This window comes from Lepidothrix coronata, unplaced genomic scaffold, assembly GCF_001604755.1.
Source record: "Lepidothrix coronata isolate B3197 unplaced genomic scaffold, Lepidothrix_coronata-1.0 Scaffold2, whole genome shotgun sequence".
Classification (NCBI taxonomy): Eukaryota; Metazoa; Chordata; class Aves; order Passeriformes; family Pipridae; genus Lepidothrix; species Lepidothrix coronata.
Window position 1 is genome coordinate 2,977,862 of NW_016690182.1, and position 21,783 is coordinate 2,999,644.

Consider the following 21,783-nt stretch of genomic DNA (forward strand, 5'->3'; position numbering starts at 1 on the left):
CACTTCCTCAGCCTGAAGGAAGATGAAGCAAGTAAATGATTGGAATTGGTGCGAGTGGATGACAACAAGCACAGTGTGTGTGATCTGGAAAAGACAGGCAGTAAGGAAAAGGTGCAGTACACATTCAGCCCTTGCTTTGTGACATACCCTCTGCAGCACTGCAAATGCTGTCTTAGGAAATGATGTATGCAGTTGTGTTTTGCTTCTAGTGTTGATCTGTTTGAAGTGCTGATGTAATTATTTGCATTAGTATAAATGAAATGTAAATTCTTTAGTTATCAGTCCCAAAGAACTTTGTTCCCTTTTGTTGTTATTAACTCTTTAAATGATAATAATGTCTAGAAGCTCAAACCAGGAGCAAGAACATCTACTCTAGAGATGTCAAGGCACGTTGGGTTTTGTTGTATCTTCCATATGTAGAAGTAATCTGTCTTGCATTAAGAAGCTCAAAGCTCAGACCTGAGCTCTGTGTGATCTGACTGCAAGACACTTTTCAAAGTATTAGCACGGTACCTTGGTGATTTCAATCCTGTAGAATATGGAGTAGTCCAGGCAAGTCTCCGGCTTCAGTTCTCACAACTGACACTGGAGTAAGCTTCTAATATCTCTTCTGGGGAGTGGGTATCTGCTGCCTGGTGATTTGTCTTCAGAGCCCAGATCTGATGGTGAGTCACTGATTTGAGAATCCAGTAAATTTGGCTTTCTTCTTCTGAAGCCAATATAAAAAATATAAATGAGTCACAAATACTGTCACCTCACTAATTCAATAGTAGTGCTCTCATTTGCTTTAGTTGGATCATGTAGCTGTAGTTGTGTGACCCAGGAGTGCACAGATCTGGAATTAATGACTGTAGATTGGCAGCTTTACATTCCTGTGGTAGTTTTGGCAAGCCCTTGCCGGGAATCCATTCAAGGCTTGGGATTTTGTTAAATTTTTATACTTTAACTTTTCAGCATGCAAGGGAGGCTTGTGAGCAAACATGTGGGAAATGGACTCCAGGTTTCTCAGTTGTCTTGAGATTTTCTCCTTGAAGTATGTGCAAGTGCAGAATAAAATTATGTACTTTCTTAATGCAAGACCCATTCTAGATCACACTTCTCCTGAGAGTCTCTGAGGTTCCTACATGATTCAGGAAGAGCAAATATATTGCCTTTTAGGCTCCCACTGTGGGCAGATCCTACTCAGTGCAAATTGCTGCATGTGGCTAAAGAGCTGCTGCTCGAGCTTTGCTCTTTATGTGACAATTTCAGCTCCTCAGTGGGGGTGATCCTCAGTTCATCTTTTAGTGGGTCATCTGTCCTCCCCGCTGACTTACTTCAATGCTAAGGCAACCTCTTCCTTGGAATACTTTGCCCTTCTCAGTAAGACCTAGGTAATTGTCTAGACTGACTGCAGTATCATATTATGTTAAAATAAGATCCTCTGTTGCTGTCTTTCTCCTACCAGCCTTTGAGGCCTCAGATCAGAAACAAAGAAAGGAAAGCAGAAAACACAAATGGGTTCTGCAAGCTAAGTAGAGTAGGCAGCCCCTGTGTATGGTAAAAAGGATCATTTATAACTTCCTAAAAGGATTATTTAGTAGATTTCATAGTGCATACATAAATAACAATTATATTTCTCTTAATTTGTGTTGTAAAATAATTACATGTATTTTAGATGTAGAGTCAGCTTTTTATCTGCAGTGCAATTCTAGAGTAAATCTATGGAGTCGGTGTTTTTACTAATGTTTAACCTAAATGAAAAGGTTTGGAAATGCAGTGGGCACATTTTTACTTAGATTGGGTTGGAGAGGTGAGAAGTTGTTGTCAGTGCTTTAATCAACAAACCGAGCTCTTTGAGAGTCAAGATCTGAGGAACAACATTGATGTAACATTAGAATCTGTCACACAATATTGAATTTATTCAACTGTTATCCTTTTAATTGCAAGTATTTCCATTAATTGCTGTAGAAATTCATCACCCTGACCTGGCTGAGCTCCAAAAAAAAGTGTGGAAACTAATTAAACATTGAGTTTTAAGGTAAAATAGTAAATTGCTCATTAGCCCCCTTGAAATGCTGATTTATTACTAACAGAACAAAGTAATACTTGACTTTGCAGAAACTAGGTCATCACATTCTTTCGTAGTCTCACTGAAGGTGCTGTAGCTTAGACATCAGTTAATTGGTCTTCATTTTTTTGCAGCAGTACACTTGTTTGGTTTAACCTGGCAACTACAACCTGTGGAAGGGCAGCTCTATGAAAATGGAGTTAGCAAAGGAAATAAAGGAACAGAATCCATGGATACTACTTACTCACCAATTGGAGGAAAAGTTTCTGATAAAACAGAAAAAAAAGGTATGTGTGAATGAGAAGACAGACAGATGATGAATAGTTAAACATTGCTACTGTTCAGATTCTGTATTTGCTACATTTTGACAGTATTTTGAGTTGAGGTTCTATCTTCTTTAGTATAATTTTAAAATGGGTATGAAAAGCCCATAACCCAATAGTTTCCATTAGCAGAACTCTCACTGAAATTAGCAACCAACTCAGACCATTAGGAAAGGAAGGTTCAGTAGCACAGTAATTGCCCTTCTTTTGTGAGAGAAGTGAGAGCATTTGGCTTCTGTCTTAGGGGAGGGGAGACAATATTTGCCTTGCTCCCACTTGTGCAGAGGTCTTCATGCTATGCCTGTCTTGCAGACCAAAGTCAATCTCAGGCAAAGTGAAACCCTTTGTACTGACAGGTCAGAATGTGCAGAGGGGTAGAAATCTTAATGCTTTTCAAGTCATCCAGTTCTTGAAGGCGTAAGCTAAAATGCAGCATCCTGTCACATCCCAGCTGAGCCAGTCACAGTGAATCAGCTCACAGGAATCTACCATGGCTTCACAAAATGCCTCAGCCAGTCTGGCAGCTCCCTGCTGCCAGGGGCACAGCCCTGCTCTGCCCTCCTGCCTCCCTCTGTGGCTCCATGCATCCCTGTGCCCACTGCAGGGATTGTCTCGTGCATGACCAAGACACATCAGTTCCCTATGGCAGCAGAAAAACGCTTTGTTAGAGAATGCAGGTAATCTTGTGCCATGGAAGTGGCTGAACCAGACCTCTTGAAGGGGCAAAGAAGTGCCAGAGCTGGGATAGGAAAGGAGTGGACAGTGCAGCCAGGAGGATAAAACAGAGAGGACTGTCTGAGATGTGCAATTCCTTCTTCTCAAGTCCTGTCATTTAATGTTGTAAAATCACCTGCTCCAATATTAGTCACAAGCTCTGGCCCATGCTTCACGTTCACCACGGTGACAATGCTTTCTGACCATAAGAAGCAGGTGGCCCTCCCATTTCTTTTTATGATACTCAGAAAAAGCACATAAATCCGATTAGATCAGAAAAACTGAATGCAAGTAGAATATGAAACCTAATCTTTCCAGTTGTAAAGTGGAAGGTAAAATTGTACTGATTGCTCTGCAGTGATGTGAGATTTCCAGAACTTTCAGATTTTAGAGCAGAGCAGGGATCTGATTTTGTGTGTTTCAGGTAAGATTTAAGACTGAAAATATACAACAAAGTGGCACATTGTTGTACCAATCCCTCCAGGAGGAAGATTGCATTGCACATCAATAGTCTTGCAAATCAGTGTGGCACAACTGGATAGACATCATATTAGATAAATGTGCAATAGAAATGTATGTAAGGAGACGATGATGTTGTTATCCATTATTTTGTCCCTTAGAATGGATTGGTAGTGAATTGCAGTCAATGTTTTATACACTTTTATATTTTTGTCCTGGTGAACCATGGAAAATATCTCAAATAGTTCTTCTCAACTGCATTAAATCTTTTTGTCAATATATTACAGAATTAATAAACACTTTTCCAAAGCATTTTGCTTCCAAAGGAGGAAGCCAACTACTACTCAATCTAGTAGGTAAAAACCCAAACCACCTACCTTGCCCCAGGGAATCCCAATGTCTAATGTAGCTACACAACTCCTCCACAACACTGAAGAGGAGAGGTCTGTGATAGCAGAGCCATTTCACTGAGAGCTTATCCAGCAGTTTCAGGTCAGTCATCAATATAGCTAAACTGTTGTCCTCTTTCACCTTTTGTGGGTAACATGGAATCCAGCATGTATTTTAGCAAGAAGTATACACTGGGAAAAACACAAGAAAAATCATGTGGAATTAGTACATGTATAGTCTATCTCTGGCTAATTTTTGCTCATTTTATTTCTTTCTGTCACTTTTAGTATATAACAGTAATTTTATTCCCAGTCCTCATAGAAAATTTTCCCTGTGGATGCTGTGAAAGGCAGCTTTTGGACACAGGCAACTGCTTTCCCTACAGCAGGATACCACCAAAAGTTGATGCTTTGCCTGTAAACTTAAAGCCTCTGATGTGATTTCACAGGGATAAATAACTGCTGTCAGATACTGTGGCCTCCCATTTTCCCAACTCAATGCAGCAGCACAGAAGGCTTTTCCAGACTTTGAAAGCATATATTTTAACTAATCTTTTAATGAAAATCAGGTTTGCAAACCAGCAAGTCAGATTTCTTCAAGAAGTCACTTTATAACACACTGACCCAGGGCTATGAGTTAACATTTTAATATGTAGTAATGTGATTAAAAAGTCAGACATCCTATTGATGCTGGTATTTACCAGGGGAGTACAAGGAGATTGATTGTTTCAGGATCAGTAATAATCAGCATATGGGTATGTTCTTGTGAAGGTAATTGGCACCACACTGTTTGGAGTTTTTCTTTCTTGAAGCCAAGAGAAACCTGTGAACAGAAATCTGTCTTCTGTTTTAGACTTCCGAGGAAAGTGTGCTTAGAAAGAATAGAGAAGAATTAATACCAGTTGGCAATATTGGGAGCTGTACAAGGAATTGAATATAGATAATTAAATGATACTTTGTCATAAGAAACAAAGAGCAGAATTGTATTGCAGCACTGTAATTTTAAAAGCTTATTTTTGACTTTTTCAAGAAAGAGCAAGGAAGTACATGAGGATAGTCTGTGAAGAGTGTATCTTCAGATGCCTTTTTTGTCCAGCCAAATACCTACTTAATTCAACTAAGCACAGAAACAGAGCTAAATTCTTTTTCTGTAAAGAAGGCACAGTGGCTCAGTGAATATGAAAACATGCACTTCAGGCATGGCTTCCACAGTGGCCTTTCCATGCTGTGTGGTTGTCTGAAAAATTAGCATTTGAAAAGGTAGAGATACTTCAACTGCATCCTATCACTTAGTGGTAGATAGTATATAGATTTTCCTGTAAGCATTATCAATAGCAGCATGCACTTCTTTTCCATGTGATGAGATAAGTTGACATATAAGTGCATCTGGTTTTTTTAAAGTTTAGATAAAATTGTTTCTAAAGCAAAGGTATTTTCAGCCAAATGTGAAAAAGTCGGATGCGTTGTTTTGAGCCTAGAAACACTGACATGATATTCAGCATAATTTGATAACATCAGTTAGTGAAAATTCACCCAGACTAAAGATGTCTTGCTTCTTATTTTCAACAAAAAAACCAGGCCTTTTCACTTCAACAAAATAAGAAGCAGTTACTGTATTTTAAAGACCTTGAACACCGACCAATAATGCCATTAACTTCAAAAATGATATTGTATCCTTGACTTTTTACTTAGCTCTACCATCTTGTAATTGTTTCACATTAATTACCATGTGTCAATAACTCCAAAAAGTTCCTTAGTGTTTTACTTAACCCCAGGTAATTGCTTGCAAAGAATCATTAAGATTTAATATCTCTGGAGTACTGGAAATACAGGAAAAGGTTTGTGAATTTACACAAGCCTAGTAGGATCTTTTATGAGTTGGAGTGGGAAGGGATCCACTTTCATTGTCTAACATAGAAAGTTTAATTCTCTTCTCAAACCTCAACATTCAAGATTTTTTCCATTAAGCAAACTGGGAGTAGTCTCACCTTGAACATTGTTAAAGCAGCAATTTGGAAATATTTTAAGTCACAAACTAAGGGGTGTATTTTCACAGTATTAGATTACAAGTTCTGTACACTAAAAATAGATGCTTTTACGTGATGGGGTGTTAAAAGGTAGCTCCTAGTTCTTGCTGTAGGTTTGGTGACACAAAGCAGCCATAAAGCTGAAAGATCCAGTACCCTGGGAATTGCTCCTGCCTTGTAAATTGAATCTCTATTCATTAAGAATGCTAAGTACTTCCTACGCTAGTTAAAGCCTCTGTAAGGTCCCACTGAGGGTCTTTGTTATTAACACGTTCAGGAAAAGCTGGCCCTGGCTTTGCTGCTGCTGTTTTCATTTCCAGTGCCGATTTATAAAATTTCACGTACATTACGTTGGATTAGAAATTTATATACATTATTGTAAAAGCTGAGAGTCCAGTCACTTTGCTCCTCAGTATTTTTCACTGTGATACTGGAATGAAATGAAACATAAATGGGTACGGCTGCTGAATTCAGTCTTCTCTTAACTCGTCCTCCGATGGCACATACAATCCTGCTTTTATTCTAGTTGAGAGAAAGGATGGAAATGTCAGAGTTTTACAAACCTTTCAATGGAATTAGCTCAAATGTTAGCAGGATTGGGTCTGTGATTTGCAGCATGTCACAATGCTGATCACAGACAGGCATTAAAAAACACAAAGTTGGTGATATAAGCCAGCAAAGCAAGCCAGCTCCAATTTAGTTTGGCAAAGTCTTCTTTGTGCAGTCCATTTCCCTTTCTATTTCAGCTCTCTCATACCCGTGTGTGAAGTTACATATTGTAGATGTCTGCAAATTTATTGTTCAGCATTATGAAATTATGCCAGCTTTCTCTTCAGAGTGCCTGTCCCTGTCCTCATGCCCCTATTGCGTTTTCATGCAGAAAGACCAAGCCAGAACAGATGTTCTTTATTTCTCCAGGACTAGATTATCACTACCATAATAAAACCATTAGGCATGGTGATTAATAGAAATCTAGGCTTTGCACATAGGCTCTGAACTACTGGGTTTGATGGATTTTCTGTCCTCAGTGGGGTCCATTTGTGTAGCTTATGCAATGCCCCTTCAGCAGCAGTCTGAAATAGGTGTCAGAGGAGGAATGTCCCACTGCCTTCTCTCTGTGTTCACAGTTGAATGTGTTTTGTTTCTATAGCTGATAGGTAAAGACCATGGCTTATGCAGCAGCAGTTCCACCTTTTCATATTCATTGCAGTGTTCCAAGATTTCTAGGGCAAAAATGCCCCATGACACCTGTTGTTGGAAACATTGCATGCAGGTTTATTTGTATTTTCCAACATGTTCAGTAAAAAACGCGGTTATTCCAGCAAAATGTCCTCTGTTTATAGATTGGTTTTGTTATATTCCATTATATATCTAAGGCACATTTATGCCTTGTGACCTGTTATCTTCCACCCCCCATGAATACACAACCGACTGTTTTGTTTGTTTCTGGAAAATCAGTGTTTCAGAAGGGCCGGGCCATAGACACAGGAGAAGTAGAGATTGGAGCACAAGTTATGCAGACCATCCCCCCTGGTTTATTCTGGCGCTTCCAAATTACTATACATCACCCAGTGTACCTGAAATTTAACATCTCACTGGCGAAGGATTCTCTGCTGGGAATTTATGGCAGAAGAAACATCCCACCTACTCATACGCAGGTAATTTGAAATAATAATCCTGCTTCTATCATGCTTACATTTTCAAGCAGCAGCGGATGTGAATGTTCACAATACGTTTTCAAAGCAGGGAGGGAGGAAGAGACTGGCTGTAGCCACAAAAAGCAGTCTGGGAATCCCTTTCTTTTGCTGAGCTCTAGCTCTGTGCACAAACCATCCCCTCTCGGGGGAAGGAACAGTGTCCTACCAGACAGGTCAGCAGCTGTGACCACGGGGATGTGACTGTCTGGGAGGCTGGACAGGTACACACTGTCCTGCTGCAGAGCTTCAGCCTCTTCTGTGCAAGGGCAGTGGGATGAAGTGCCAGATCACTTGAAAATGCTTTAATTTTTTTTTTCTGACTCCATTAAAACAAACAGATTGCATAGTCAGTATAAAGAGTTAATAGCAAAGAAAAAAGCTCTTTCTTGTTTCTAAGATGATGATGATGGGGTTTTTTGAGTGCTTACTCCTGGGGATTTTGCAGGAGAAAACCTAGCTAATAATAAAATAAATAAATATTACTTATGCAATATTGCTGGTCACATGCAATTTTTTTTATAGACTTACTGTATTTGGCATATGAAGCTGTCATTTCTATAGGTAATAGATTTTTCATCTTTCTTTATAACAGGATCACACTCCATAGAGTGTGATAAGTATACATGGAATAATGGAAAAATGTAAGGGTCCTCTGGAGGTCATCTACTCTGACCTCAGAAATTATTTACTAGAGGTTTGGTATTAGAAATAAGCACTTTTAGCAGTCATTGACTTTAATTGGAGCTGGATCCTCAGCTGATCTGACATTGAACTTTACTGAAAATCAGAATGCCTAAAAACCCTAGAGAAATATAAACTTTTCTTGAACAGGGATTCATAGAAAGGTTTACATCTCTGATGCTTTGAGGTTAACAGGTCTTAAAGTTGTCAGCATTAAGCCAGTTAGGTATTAAGAACTTCCATGTAAAAAATATATACTTATTTGTATTAAAAAAATTAAATATAACTAAAAAGTATATTTAGGTTTTGATATATGATATCGATAGTAAGAGGCAAAGATATAAAAATCTGGTATAGAACAATAGGTTCTTTAATCTGTTCTTGGCATTTGAGATGAATAGCTGCATAACATGGGGACTACAGCTTGGGAATTTTGGAATTATTCCCATTAAAGAGATGTAATTTTTGGAGTAAATCTGCTGTATTTGGTGCAGCAAGTCTGAATTTACCCTGCCACAGCAAACAGCAAGTTTTGATGCCAGATTTCTGACCTACCATAATGCTTTTTTATGTGTAACCTGAAGCTGAACAGACTGGGTTATGCAACTGCTGTCCACATTGGGGAATCCTTGGGCAATTCCTCGTAAGATTTCAACTGTTTATTCCTGTTTGAAGGAGACATGCAGAGAAGATTCATGAATATTTGCTAGCTGGTTAATTTTTGCTCATTACTATTTCAGTTTGATTTTGTAAAACTGATGGATGGAAAACAGTTAATTAAACAGGATCCAAAAAACTCAGAGGAGCCTCAGCAAGCTCCCAGGAACCTGATCTTAACTTCACTGCAAGAGACAGGTTTCATCGAGTATATGGATCAAGGAGCTTGGCACATGGCTTTCTACAATGATGGAAAGAAAGTGGAGCAAGTGTTTGTACTAACTACAGCAATTGGTAAGAACAATTACAGTCAAATTGTTATTCTGATTATTACATTGGAAAGATGCATTTGAAAATTATTGACCTTAGTTCCAACTAAGTATTGTCTTAAACATGTTTTATTTCAGCTTAGTTTAATTCACCTCAGAGGAGCAACTTCATGTTTAAGCCAATATTAGACAAATAGCAACATTTGTATATTAAAGATGGATGTTATCAAATTAATTAAGTGTGAAGTTTTTCTGTGTTAAGGTTTTTATGTGATAGCTTAAATGCTTGAGTAACTTCTGGTATTATCTTGTTCAAAATAAAAGAGATTATATCTGCCCTCTCTACTTACATGGGAACCACAAATTCTACAAAAATTATCCAGGCTTTAAGTTTTTATTTCCAGTATTTGAGTCAGTCAGACGTTAGAAAATCTAAAAGGTGGCTTTTGTGGATTTTGGTTGTGGTTTGGTTGTGTTGTTTTATCCAGTTATTCAAATGCACCATTTTGTTTGGAACACAGAGGGCAAATACAGGAGGCAGTGTCCTGATTGCATATCAGATTCCTACTGCCTTTTTAACACATATAGGTGGAAAAGTGTTTGCAGAGGTAGGTGAGTGAGCAGTCCTCACACGTAGAGCTTTTTCAGAATTTAAATTTAGGTAAAGTGTTGTATTTATGACAGTCTCGGTTTGCTGCAAGACTTTAACCACTATACCCTTTAGTTAACCTGTTCTACCATATGTTTAGCAAGATGTCTTTACTAGTAATGGACATGCCATCTGCTCTACAGAAAAAGTGGATACTATTTTTACTTTGTGGTGAACACCTTGCAGAGCAGGACAGTATGATTCAAATGACAAGATTCTGAAGGACTTATAGAAAAAGAAAATTAGAAATTGAGATGGAGTTTTAATGGCTGGTTCTGGTATAAAAGTTCATATCTGCTTGTTCAGGAAAGTGAATCTTTTGCAAGCAAGAAAATATGCCATTATTCAATGCCATATGAGAAAATAATATTCAAGTGATTTGTGAAGCATGGTTGCAGATTCTGTACAAAGATTATAAAACCTGGCCAAACTCCAGCCCAGATCGGAATCCAAATTCCTGCCCCCTTGTTTATTTCTGCTGTAAGATAGCAGTGTTTATACAGGAGGGTTTCATTTAGTAGCATAAACTCTCAAAAAAAAAAAAGATGAAATTAATTGCTGCAGTTTAGTTCTTGTTGTAGTTGGTGAAAAGGAAGTTGTCCATCCCCTTATGTGGCCAATAGGCAGAACAAACTGTGTTAAAGAGGAAAGCATGTTAGACACAGTGCAGGCAGGAATCCTTATATTTCATCTTCAAAATGGCTGCAAGAAGACATTTTTGGGAAAAAGACTGTTCATGCTGCAGCAAGAATCTATTGCAGATGCATTTGAAAACAGTGCTAGCTATTTTGTTTTCATAACCTGGGTATCTACTTCTCCTGGATTTCTGCCCAAAACGGTTCCTGGCTATCTCTCTGGGGGTTTCCAAAAACAAAAATAAAAATCCTTGAGCCATACTTCTTACCCAGATTGGGCTGGTGTCATATTTGACATCTCTGCTGACAAAGGAATCAGCCAGGACCAGAAACACTCAGACTAGCGCAAGAGCTGGGATGCATCTCTGCTGTGTGCTACTGTGAACCAGTCATGCCCTCCTCATCAGCGTCTGCCAGGTAGTATTTCAAGATGCTCAGTGTTAGTTATGTACAAAATTGATTTTGCTGACACTTTACCTAAAGCTCGGATCAGACTTTCCCTTGAGGAGGGTGATTTGCATACAAAATGTAGCATGCCTCAAGTTTTGTTAGCTAAATAAAGGGCAGCCCAAACTGGACATTGCACTGAGGGGAAGTAACTTCTCAAACCATTAATTCTTTATTTCAGGTCAGTGTAGGGGTCATTTACCATGTGATTCCAGAAAACTGAGAAGGCAGGCAAGAGCACACACAGAGCAAGAGAAGAGTTGATAATGAACAGCAGTATGAAAAATTAATAACAAGCAGCATACCTGTGAAAAAACTTACCTCTAAAAATGAGCTGTTTTTTTGACTTTGAAACAGACACCTGTGTCCAGGTTATGGGTATCTGATGAATAGATACATATCAAGTATCTCTTCTTTAATATAAACGATAGCCCGAATAACAGTAGGCAAATAACAGTAGGCATTTTCAAGAGGAACCAATCCTTATCTGTCCAAGTGCCCATAAATAAGATCAAAATACAGTTATTTCATTTATGTTTATTAGTTGTAGGATCTGCTTATAATGCATCATTTGACAATGTTTGAGTTTAAAAGCATAGCAGATTAAATATTCCAATGGTACACTCTTTCTTGAGAAAGCTTTTCCTCCCAAATCACTTGCTATGGACAGATACTCTTAAAAAGGAGCTGGTTTTTTTTCTTTTTCCTCAACAGTTATTTTGTGACAAAGGAGTCCTGTGTCCCATCTTCCTATAGTCAGAGGTACCTCCCACATCTGTTAGTGCACCTGCCCGTGTCACAGGTCCCCTCCTCTCCCATCCTACACAGCACCTGCGTGGGCTGCAGAGCCCCTCAGTCCTAGAGCTGACCTGACAGTGACCTGCTCCATGCAGGATCATCTTCGCTTGAATTTACTTCATATTCTTTATTCAAACCCCATATAAATCAGTGAATCTACTGCTTTCCTGTAGGAAATACAGGTGTAAATTAAAACCTGCTAATCCATGTACAGATATGAGCCTGTCCTCAGATGTGTGAGGTTAAGTGGCTTGCTATCCAGAGCTGTGTGATAAAATGTAGGCAAGTTTAAGATCAGAACTGAAGGTGGGTTTTTTTCCTTCAAATCTAGTTCTTAGTCCTTTATTGCATTGAATTTCATCACCGTACACAAGACTGGTTTTTTGTTTATCTGATTGTATAGAAGTGGAAATCCTGCCCTTCTCCAAGGGATTCAATTCACATGGTTTAAATGAACACCTTAGAAGGCAATTTACTCTATAAACAGGTTTCAAACAAATTACTTCAGCAATAAAAGAAAGGGTTTAAGATGGACATTTTTCAGCAAATACTCAGGATCCTGCAGTGCTTTTAATGGTGGTAAATTTTACATGAACACTTACTTTAAAAGCTTTTTGGTGTAATATAAATGATGCACCTGTTATCTCAAAGCTGTCAGGACAAAATCTAATAAATATTTGTAAGCTCCTTGAACAGGAATTTTGTTTTATGCTCCCTATGAATGAAAATGGGCTTTTTACTGCTTCTGCACCTCTTTGTATGTTGAGATGTGTCCTGCAGAGTGAGGTGAAGATGCCATTCATTTCAAATTCAACCAATTTCTGTTTTTCTTTGTGCACAATTTTCTGAATAAATAGAAATCCTGGATGACTGCTCTACTAATTGTAATGGGAACGGAGAATGTATCTCAGGGCACTGCCACTGTTTCCCGGGATTCCTTGGTCCTGATTGTGCAAAAGGTAATCTCATATTAACTGACCCACAGTGCATGACAGGGATCATGATTATGGTGTGTGACTGCTGGGCTTGCAAAGATTCAAAGTGATTAAAGGAGATTAAATTCCTTTTTCCAGCCAGATGGCAGATACAGTATAAGCACACATGTGGAAAGTTTCTTGATGCTGTACTTGAGTTAACATGCATCAACCACTTCTCCCTCCCTGACTTTCAGAGTTAATAAGTTCTTCCATCCCTCTTTGCATCCTCTCCATAATTGTAAAATACATTTTTTATTAAGTGTGTTAGCTTTGCATAATGTTTTCTGTTATTTAAAAGTGACAAACAGTTTCACTCTGGAGAAAACATAAGTAAATCAAATGCTTCTATGGTCTTAACTTGAATAGAGTGTAGATAAGAAACCTAAAGCAGCTTACAGACAGTTTTCCAGCATTAAGGCAAAAAACATGTTAAGTGACCTTATTTCTTTTTCAGATATTTCTGTCGGTATTATCCATCATCTGCTGCATATGATGTCCAGAAGTTCTCATGTTTTTCCAATGTCTCCTCAAATGTAGGGTTGCCTTTATTTTTTTTTTTTTTAAGACCTCGATTGGCTCAGAAATAGATACTGGATTGTAAAACTAAGATTCCACATTGCTGGTTTACATACAGATTAGTAATGGCTAAAACCTCAGTAACATCAAGTCTTAGAAGGAAAAAGGGCAGGATCATGCTTCAGTACACAGGAAAGAAATATTAATCTTACTGAAAATCATAAGCAGGCATCACTGCAAGTTTTCTGCAGAGGCCAATCAAGGGGAGAGAATTATTTTTTTCTTCTAAGATATCCCATTTCAGGTCAAAATTAAGGTATACAAGTGAGACAGACTGAGGAGATGAGGACATTGTATTACTGCTGCACTACCTAGTTCAAAGATTTCAGTCTGTTACAACCCTTGAACCAAATGGAGGATCGAGGAGCTGGAGTGGAAAAGCAATTTTACAGAACAATAAATGCAATAAATGTTAATCTATGTATGTATGTAAATACATTAAAAAGGTCAATCTACCTTCTTCAGATTCCTGTCCAGTGCTGTGCAGTGGAAATGGAGAATATGAGAAAGGTCACTGTGTGTGTCGAAATGGGTGGAAAGGACCGGAGTGTGATGTTCCAGAAGAGCAGTGTATTGATCCAACCTGCTTTGGCCATGGTACTTGTATCATGGGCGTCTGCATCTGTGTCCCTGGATACAAAGGAGAGATTTGTGAGCAAGGTTGGTGAAGTTTCCTTCTCTATAGCTAGGGGGGTTGATTTTTGTCTTTAATCTCCGCTGCTGTTTCAAGGTAGTTAAAAACTCACGTATGTGTGATTAGCTTTCTGTGAAGCAGTACTGACTGTTTTGCTCAAAACTACCTTTCCTTTACTGCCTCATAGAAAGTAATGTTAAAATAGAACATTTTGGAAGGTAAAGGTATTCAGGTCTCGGTAACAGTCAGTGGGCTGATCACATTTTTATTCAAAAGGATAAAATTATTTATCACTGTCTAATAAGACTATCTAATATTTGTAGCATGGGCAATCCTCTGAAATACTCAGTTTCTCTTTTGGTCCATGGGGACTATAGTTCTCGGATGATTTCTGTTCTCCCCCTCCATTGAAGCTCAGTAGCAAGACCAGAACTGGGTGGAAGTTTTTGCCAGCAGTGTATTCTCAATCCTCCGAAAGTTTCCTGGAAAACATCCCAGGAAGAAAGGATTTCTTTTTTTTTCTGTGAAATTTGTGAGACTATCTTAATTTTTTTATCTCCGCTTTTCTTCTGTCAGGCTCCAGATACTATTTTGAGGAAGGGTGGCTGGTGTCCCCAGCCCTCCTTGCTGCCTCTAACCATGGTCCCTTAGCACACACCATCAGAGAGCCTGCCCAGGCTTTTTTACTGGGCTAAAAACTCAGAGTAAGGCAGTCAGAAGATCATTTAAACAAAATATGATGTGGTTGTTCTCCAGAGTAATCAGACGATCGTAATCAGCTTTTCCCTTTCTTCATTCTGCCACATCTTAGATTTTTCTGACAATATAAAGCCAAAAGAGCAGCAAACAGGCTCAGTTTACTAGAGCATATTGTGTAATTCTGTTGTCATATGTCATTTTTACTGGGAGCCTGTGTTCAGGGTACTAAACTGGCATCCTTTAAGGCTTGGCTAATAAAAAGTGGGAAATTATGAGAACAAGTAACTGTATTTTTACTGGGTTTGGTTCTGATGTGTCTCTGCCCTCATGTATAGACAGAAGCAGTTGTTGTTTCCCTCTTAGCATGTCCGAGATAGCTCATCAGCTTTGACTTTCTTCCCCTGTGCATAGCCTTGGAAAGCAGAACTCTTCCTCATGCTTGCCCTGATTTGATGATTTTTCACTAGTCCCCTTAGCCTGAAGCTGGTGACAGCATACTTTGTGCTTCCTGCTATATAGATTTTCAGTAATTCTTTTGAGTAGCACACAGAGGAGGCTTTTTATGTGGCTTGAATTCTCTAGTCAGAAAAATGTCCAGGATGGATTTGATGGATCTGACATACCTGGAATGGTTTTTAAAGGGACAATCAAGAGAACATGTCTGACATAGTCAGTTGTTAGTAGAAAACCCAAATGGGGAAAAGCAGGTAATACACAGATTTCCTCACTGAGGCCATGCTGCTGACAAACCTGTAGCTGGTGAGAGGCTGACTGCTGGTTTTAGTTGCTTTGTTTCTTGCCGTAATGTGACACTGCAGAATGGTTAGGGAAAAAAATTGACATAAATGTACTCAGTTAGCTATTGAAACCAAGAGTGTGAAAACACTGGATTTTTATAGTAAACAACTTGTTTAAATTAAAAAAAAAAAAGGTGAAATTATGTAGAAATATGGTGGGTGAAACAAACCTGTGTAAACCGAGTATGGTGGGTTTTTATTGTGTCATTGTGTGCTTGACATGACTGTTCAGTTGGTATTGTACAACATAATTTGTGCAGTAGTGAGATAATTCTGTCACGTATTAATTGAGATTATATTATTGTATGTAAATATGATTTTAGTCTTCTAGCAGTACTGTTAACATAGCAGACATAGTAACAGATGTACTATCCAGGGAGCACCAGTAGCTGCATGTATTCATTGCTGTGGGAGTCCTTTGAATTTGTCCTGTCAGATTATCTTTCCTAAAATGGAATCCCTCAATTAATTTTAAAATATCAGCAAAATAAAGAGCTGTCTCAGGATGAGAGAAAATTGTCATGTATTTTTGTCCTATGCTTAGCAAGATGTGCATTGTCCAGAAACACTGATTCCCCTCTTTCAGAATTACATGGTGCTATGCACAAGCCTGGAAGGCTGAAAAAGATAAAAAAATAAATCCTGAAATTAGATCTTGAATTGGTGGTGTAGCATTTCAAAAGAAAAAGCATTACTTCTTTATTTTTAGGTCAAAAGGTCCTATAAACTGGAGGCCATTAATCTCTGTGTCTGAAGTATTTAGCCTTCCCTTCCTGAAGCAGAGAGCATCTCTTTATTCCCATAGCACAGAGTACTGTTTGTTAAGTTTACAATTTAATTATTAAAACAGTACTTGTGCTGATACTTGAAAAATACATAGCAGAACTTTCACAGTGCCTCTTTACCGTCAGCCTGAAGCGTGATCTAACATGGACGGGCTGCTGGTTAATTGTTTCCCATGCTCAGACCCCACAGATCCTGTTCAGCTCCACAGCCTTCCTGCAGCCTCCAGAGAAGGCAGGCTGCTTCCTGCTTAAAACCTGTCTTGTTAAAACAGTGCTGGGGCTTTGTGAAAGAGTATGCTGCTCATACAGGACTAACCAGCCGATTTAAATTCTTCTACAGAGCTGCTGAATTTTTCACTAGGAATAGTTTAATCCAAATTGAGAACAAATTTAGCTCTTTGTTTGCAAATTGTTCATCAGTACGTTATGACTTTTATGAAGCTGTTCATTACCTGCAATTGCCCAGCACATACTTTTTATGAGTGTATGAGATTTTTTGTTTTGCAGCATAGAGTCAGAAATTCACTACTCGAGGTTAATGGATGACCTTTTTTTGTAGCAAATTTTCGGCTGTAGAGATAGCTTTCCACAGGAATATGAAAGAATAAATCTTTCTTTTCCCAGATGTAAATAAAACACAGAGCACAAATACCCAACTAGAAATACAAAGCACGATTATAGAAGTGGTTATTAATTGCTCCAGCTCTTTCCCAACCCCACTGCTGAAGCACAAACTTCACAGACTTAGACCAATAGACCTGTCCTGGGACTCTGTGTTTTAAAAATAAGACGATATCCATGACAAGCAGATTCATATGGCCTCTAACTGTCTCCACGCTTGTTTTCCTTGTTTTTGGCTTACACTTTTGCAAATGTTAACACAGACTATGTTTGTTAACATAGTTCCAGTTAGGTTGCACAAAAATTACCGAATTGCTCTGAATCCCCGATGTTGTATTTCACTAGTAAATCAGTGTGAAGTTGCAAGTTTTATGCTCTAAGTTGTATATTCCCTGCTTTCCAGAGGACTGCTTGGATCCAATGTGCTCTGGCCATGGTGTGTGTGTCCAAGGGGAATGTCACTGCTCCACAGGCTGGGGCGGTGTGAACTGTGAGACTTCGCTTCCCGTGTGCCAGGAGCAGTGCTCGGGGCACGGGACTTTCCTCCTGGATGCAGGAATCTGCAGCTGTGAGCCACAGTGGACAGGGTCAGACTGCTCTACAGGTATGCTGGAGATTTTGCTATATCAATATTGCCTGTGCTTTCTGCTGGCTTTCAGTTGCCAAGGATAAGAAATGGATTTTCCCTGTGACAAGAATGTTGTGTGCCTGATGGTGTGACAGCAAGAACAGAAGTCCAGTAAGAGTGCAAGTGCCTCCTGGCACACACTAGAGACAAGCATGACTCTCACCTGAGTTGTTGAGCACTGATCAGACTCATGCAATCAGGGAATCCCCGATTCTGGGAGAGATTAGGAGTATATAAAAAAAATTTCTAAATGCAATGGCTGATGAGTAAGAAAGCTATGTCAAAAAAATCTTTAAACAAAAATGACCATCCATTCTCTCATGCTAGGATAAAAATTCTTTCTTAGAGGACCATCAAAGTTTGATTTCCACTAAACTTGATTAAGAGTTGAAGTGGATTTCCTGTGTGCTTTGTACATTTACATTTTGTTTTCTTGAAATGAATGCACTCTGCACATTTTACTCTGTAATGGAGCGTGTCATTACCAATGTACATACTACTATTTTTTTCCCCTTTAGAGCTCACAAAGCCGAAATCTCAGATGATAAGTAGCACATCCCAGTACAGAATAGATGCAAGTGACAGATTTGCTGAATGCAGTGGAATACAACCAGTGGTCCAAGTCACCAATTTTTCTTAGAAATCATCATTCAAAAGAGCACTTGGAACAGTATAAATTTCCGCTCAGATCTTTTAAAATGTATGGTTATGATCTTTAAGTAGGGACTTACAAAATGTCCCCCTACATGATGAATTTTTAAGCAACAAGATATTGACATGCTAATAATTCTCATTGTTTGTTACAAAGACCCTGCATTCATTCTACACTCCAAAATTAATGCATGTAATTTTAGTCTGACACTGTCGGATATGGCACCTGCTTTGATAAGGATTGACTTTTTATTGGCTTTCAGCAAAAGACCAGTTGCTTTCATTTTGATCCTGTATTTTATTATATGTTAAAAATATTCCATGAAGGTTAGTATAGTAGTACTTCCATTAATGTAGCAAATAATTAGGAAAGGTGTTAGCTATGTACTAAATTTTTGCTCACAAAATATGCAGACTAATTCTGTTCTAATACAATATTGTTGTAGCTCAAAAAACGATGTTAATCTTGGAAAGGTCTGTTGTGTCAGCTGTATGGGGCAATTAGGTATTAAGTAAGGGACCAAAAAACTAATAAATAACCTCCAAAGCTGTTTTGATCATTTTTTAGAAGGCAACTTTTTTCCTTACCTCCATCAACTAGTAGGGAAAATAGCTCTCTTCATCTCTACTGTCTTCTGAGTTATCAAAGGATGGCTTTACAACCACCAGCAGTCATCTCTTTATAGCCAGATACTTCTGACTTCTCCTTTCAAATATATATTTCTTCATAGGTGTTAGACTAGAATCAGGATGGTCTTGTCAATACATTGAGTGTTAGACTGAAATATAGATGTTCATTTGTGCTTGAGATGTTCTTCCTAGGATCAGTGATTGCTGTGCGTCTTGAAAATAAAGCTTGATTTTAGTGAGGAAGGAAAACATCAAATGAGTAAGTAAGAAAACATAAAAGGAGTAACAAAGTCAGAATAAACAAGCTGTCGTATGTGAATGGAAAAAGTCATGAGGTTCTGTACTATGAAGAGGATGAAAAGGGTAAACCACAGACTGCTCATCTGGAATCAAACAAGGAAAGCTTGCAGCTGATAGACGAGCAGTCTCTCAGCCTGCCTCAAACCCTTGCACTTTCCTGCCATTTCTGTACCACATCATTGTCAGTGCTGGGAAAATTTGCCTTTCTGTATCACCTTGAAGAACACAGACTCTTGTCCTGAGGCTTTCTGTGTTCCCCAGGAAATTCCATATACTTTCAAAATAAAGGATACATTAGTTTAAGTTCTATGTTTTTTGTAAATAGAAATGAATATATCTTGGCATACTTTAAAAGGGGGAAATAACAAAGGTTGCAGGATGTTTTTGAATATAGTATTCCAGATCCAGTCTGACCCACCTGAAAGGGGATGAGCTATCTCTATGATACGTTCCCCTGCCTGCCCATCTCTATCTCTTCAGACAATACAAACTTCCATTTCACAAGTGGAAGACTGGGGAAAGATAAAAATCAGTGTGGATATGGAGGAAAAGAGATGAAGGGTCACTGTGTGACCCATGCATATGCTGAAGTATTGCCAATATTTGGAGCTCCAACCTGAGCTCTGGAATCATTAATGGATTTTTGAGGCTTGAAAAGACCATGTTGTTCATGCTGTTTGATTTTCTGTAGAACATTATAAAAAAAAGAATTCATCCTTCAGTTTTTGTTTGACACTCATAGTTTCTGTTTAGTGTTTTCAAATTCAAGCTTCACACAAAGACCAAAAATGAAGGATAGTCTACCATGTCCTAAGTAAATTGTTTCAGTTATTCCTGCCCTCTCTGCTAAAAAGTGCACCTTCCACTCCCAGTATGAATAGGTGCAAAGTCTTGCAATTGTGTTTCTCTGAGGTGAAAGACTGTCAAATTATCTGTAGTCCTTCCAAATGTCCACTCCATCTCTGCTCTGACCTGTGGACTACCAAAACTTAATTTCAGTGCACCACTTCAGGATACTCCTCCTAAATCCAAAGTTCCTTCTGGCCAGTTGCCATCCCCTGAGGGCCAGAAAATCCTCTTGCAGAACTCCAAAGCAGCTGTTAGGATATGTTTTCATTGAAGTGTTTGAATTGGTTCTCAATAAAAGCAGCTCAATATGGCTTGAAAGTCATTCAGATACTTAGTAATGCTAATCCTGCACTACTTGTAGGACACAACTTATGATGGCTTTTTATTCAGCTCTGTTAAGATCCATCCTTTCAATATCCTTAGCTGGATATCTGTTTCAGACATATTTGGCCTCTTTCTACCCTACAATATTGAACTTCCATGAAAAGTCATTTTCTTTTGTTAGCTCAGATTTCAATTTACCTCTCCCAGGGATGACATGGTTTTCATTCAGGCTTTGCCTTGCTGCTTATGCACCTCTTTGTAAAGGCCATTCCTCTCAGCTAACATTCAAACATACAGATAATATGCTTCTGATTCTTCTGCCTTCTTTAGGCAACATCAACTGAATTTCACTTGGAAAATATTGGCAGATTTTTAGCTACACCAATCAAAACAACATTGATGGGTGTCTTTTCTACAGCCATATGTGACATCAGGAGAAGAAGTTTAAAAAGCACCTTCTGTCAGTACCTAAAATTTGTTTTGTTGTATGGACAAGATCAAAGTGTTTTAATTGTTCTATGTGATTATAGACTGACATGTATTTACCATGACAGAGATGGATTAGCCTGTTTTGCCAATTTTCCAACTGGCTTGAATGCTGAAGGTCAAAAACAAGCTATGACTTTCACTGCTTCAAAATTATACCAATGTCAGAAATTTTTAGAGAAGCAGCATGGAGTTATTCCAGTAGCTTTCAAGTGGTGCACCTGGGATACCACTGTTATAATTCCAGTTGCAATGGCCTAGGCAGACATTGCTTGCTGCCTTATCTGTGGTGTAGTCTATGTTGAAATGTACATCTTCTTCCTACAGTAACTTTAGTTCTTTAAGTTTTTTACTAACTGTCCCTTGAATAGTTAGTTATCTGTTCTGCTTTCTGCAGTCTTCTTTGGACCATATGAGGAATGAGGAGAGTTCTGTCCACTTTTGCCTAAAAGTTAGAGAGGCGGAGCCATTAGGGTTAAGCTAAGCTAATCTCAGGCAGATGTCCACAGCCATCTCTGAGAAGAGCTGTCTTTCCACCACTTGGATTCCCAAAGTTTTTCCAAGACAAAAAGAAACAGCACCAGCACTGCTTACAGTTCTGCATTGTCCAAGATGTTGGCCTCAACAGCCACACCAACCATACAGCAAATAGGTCGTCTTTAAATATTGAAATGGCTTTGGCTTACTCTAAAAAAAAAAAAAATGTGATTTTAGCTCTCTAATAATTAGTCTGTGGAAAAACAAATACTTCTCTGATGTAAAGGACTGAAAATTAAAAACCCATGATAACATTTGCAATATAAAGATTGGTATTCTGTGTTCAAACTAGTTCCTTGCTATCTTGTTTATCACTTTGCCCATTTAATTCTAGTTTTCCCTAGTTCAGTCATCCTTGGGCATAGCACACAAAAGTGCTCAGACTTACCAGTTTAGCCATCTGACAGTGGGTGTGCCCAAGAGAAATGCACAAGGTATTGGGCTCCACTTCTCGTTTAGTCTCCTCCTGCCTCTAAAAGATGTGGGTAGAGAAC

The 21,783-nt window shown here is 38.6% G+C and overlaps 1 protein-coding gene across 4 annotated transcripts in view; it reads left to right on the plus strand.

Moving 5' to 3' along the window:
- Positions 1–21,783, plus strand: part of TENM1 (teneurin transmembrane protein 1) — a 319,629-nt gene that overhangs the window by 184,641 nt on the left and 113,205 nt on the right. For 3 of the 4 annotated variants that reach the window (XM_017818756.1, XM_017818745.1, XM_017818772.1), the window contains exons 6-11: positions 2,185–2,337; positions 7,421–7,620; positions 9,081–9,291; positions 12,653–12,754; positions 13,814–14,008; positions 17,288–17,488. In XM_017818756.1, coding sequence (XP_017674245.1) covers positions 2,185–2,337; positions 7,421–7,620; positions 9,081–9,291; positions 12,653–12,754; positions 13,814–14,008; positions 17,288–17,488 — 1,062 coding nt within the window. The remainder of the gene's footprint in view (positions 1–2,184; positions 2,338–7,420; positions 7,621–9,080; positions 9,292–12,652; positions 12,755–13,813; positions 14,009–17,287; positions 17,489–21,783) is intronic. The other variant, XM_017818764.1, reaches the window with a different exon arrangement.